Source organism: Contarinia nasturtii, unplaced genomic scaffold (assembly GCF_009176525.2).
Source record: "Contarinia nasturtii isolate CC-2019 unplaced genomic scaffold, AAFC_CNas_1.1 Cnas_scaffold_4005, whole genome shotgun sequence".
NCBI lineage: Eukaryota > Metazoa > Arthropoda > Insecta > Diptera > Cecidomyiidae > Contarinia > Contarinia nasturtii.
Window position 1 is genome coordinate 1 of NW_022201301.1, and position 2,664 is coordinate 2,664.

A 2,664-nucleotide genomic window follows, 5' to 3' on the forward strand; every position below is an offset into this window, starting at 1 on the left:
CTTTGATAAAACAACATCAAATTTGAATACAATAAAGTTGATTATTCAGATGATAAATAGTGTTTTATTTTTTAGAACATTTAACGACACGCGGTAACATAAAGGTTTTAAGCAAACATCGTCATTTACATGTGTCGTAAATCGTCCCATTTCTTTTCAAATGTTTTGCACGTCAATACTGAACAATTGCGAGGCAGAAACGATTTGGAATGCCTCTAATTCAACTGTTTTCATCTGCGAACAATATATATACAGTTATAACGCAGCAATACTTCAATAAACTGAACCACTCAAAATATCAAACTCAATCATCTTTCATATACACTGTATATTGTCCTATTTCATTTCAAATGTTTCGCGTTTAATTAACCTTTTTTTATTCACTGAGTATTAATTCGCGAACATATTTGAATAGAAATTCGATTATCAACTAGTCTAATGTATATTTCAGATGCATTACACGTTAAGAGTATAAAAGTCAATAAGCAGATCTGTAAAGTTATCACTTTTAAGCTATTTTATCTATTGAAAGACTTTTTTCTACAAAAGTTGAAAAATGATTTTTTTTTGTGGTTTGGCTTTGGCCTTAATGCCTTTTGTAAGTATCGTTCGAAGTTTTTTTCTCAATATCTTCAAGAATTTATTTTTTTTCTATTTTTCCATTCAAACACAAAACGTCTCTCTGCATTAAATTAGATAATCGAATGTGAAGGAGGGAATTTGATTGGAACCGCAAAACATCCAATCATCGAGGCCAGTGCAAACCAATCAGAACTGCCAAATCATATACTGGAAGATATTCTCTACAAAGCTGGTTTTGAAGCAGCGAAGAAAGCAGCACAAATAAAAATAAGATCCCGTGGAGCAATCAATAGAATATTTGAAGATAACATAATAATTATCAAGCCATATCCACACGAGAAACACGAAGAAATCATTGAGTTTGATCAAAAAGACGAACATTTTCTTAAAATTCAGGATTATGGCAAACTGATGAGACTTTTTCATCATTTTGGTGAACATGTCAGGAGAATTCATATATATTACTATTATATGGATGATGATATGCGTCGTGATATCAACGAAAATATCATCAAAAAATATGCAAACCAATTGACTGAGCTTGAAATTTACACGCCTCAGGTTTGGTCAGAGTCACAAAATGAACGAATTTGGCAAGAAATTTCGAATGAAAATGGAGAAATTCATTTTCCAAAAGTGAAAAAGTTCAAATATACCGGTCGAATCAGTAGAAAATCATTCGATGTGAATTCAATACTTCCCAGTATTGAAATTTTCAAATTGCATGGTGACGTAGACGACATAAACTGCTTGGCAAATGTGCGGCACCTGAAGGAGTTATCACTTAATACTGAGTCAATTGGTGAAGATCTACTAGTAAATATTATTGCAAATAATAAACAAATAACTAAGCTCACGCTTTGGAATTCCAACACAATAAGAACTGTTCGATCGATTGGCGAAAATTTAAAAGATCTAAAAACACTGATTGTTAAATATGTTGGAAATGATTTTTTCGTTCCAACAACTAATAAGGTGTATAATTTTACATCAGTAACTAGCTTTAGTGTCTTTGGAGTAATGGCAAGTTTATATAGAAATATTTCATTTGATATGCCTAACCTGGAAAATCTCAAGTTGGTCGGATGGAATATTGATCATCGAATTACTAATTTTGTCAATCGTTTCCACAAATTGGAAACTGTATATGTGGATGGATTAACTGGAAAAAGTTCAATGAGTTGTATTAAATCAATGATTCACGTTAAAGAATTCGCTACAATTGACTTTGGAAATAGTAAACTGTCATCTTTGAAAGACTTTTTCGAAAACTTTGATAAAACCACATCAAATTTAAAGACATTGAAGTTGTATAATTTCAATTTTTCGGAATATTTTCGTTATGAAGATACAATGAATGAGATAAATAGTCATTTGAAAGAAATTTACAAACCAACATGGAAATTATCTTATGGGAGTGGACGAAGGGGAACATCCAGACATTATTACTTGATATTTAAACGTGATCTAAATTCATAACCAATAATGGTTTTTTTCGAGTTCAAAAAAATTATTTGAAAAAACGATGTGAGTTTAAATTGAAATTGATAAATAAAACATTTCCTCTTAATAAAAGAGCTAATCAAAAAAATTATTGATAATATTATACTGTAGTTATTTTTTCAAAAAATATCCCTTCATGGACGTCCATGATACTTATTGTATTCACTCGATCTTAAACACAATGAAGTGAGAAATTGCGAGGATTGCGAAGATTTGGAATGCCTCTAATTAAACTGTTTCCATCTGAGTCATCTAAGTTTTATAACGCACCAATACTTCAATAAATTGAACCACCCAAAATATCCGACTTAATCATCTTTCATATATGATAATTAAAAATTAAAGCGTTTGCCTGAATTTTTACTTAAAAAAACCTGAAAATCTGATGACGAATTTTATTGACTATTCCACGACGCATTTTGTAGTAAAGAGGTTAGACAAATATCCCCATTTACAATATCGCGTATGATGTCTTATTTCATTTCAAATGAATATGAAAACAAAGCTAACTTTGGAATCCGTTTAATTAAACATTTTTCCACTGTGAATAATAACCAATGCGCAACAATTTTACAAAAT

The 2,664-nt window shown here is 30.4% G+C and overlaps 1 protein-coding gene across 1 annotated transcript; it reads left to right on the plus strand.

Moving 5' to 3' along the window:
• The first annotated feature begins 296 nt into the window (after nt 1-296).
• LOC116350265 lies at nt 297-2,167 on the plus strand. Its single transcript, XM_031782012.1, has 2 exons — nt 297-598; nt 697-2,167. Exons 1-2 carry the CDS (start codon nt 557-559, stop codon nt 2,059-2,061), a joined length of 1,407 nt encoding a protein of 468 aa, XP_031637872.1. The 5' UTR covers nt 297-556; the 3' UTR covers nt 2,062-2,167.
• Nucleotides 2,168-2,664: the final 497 nt, after the last annotated feature.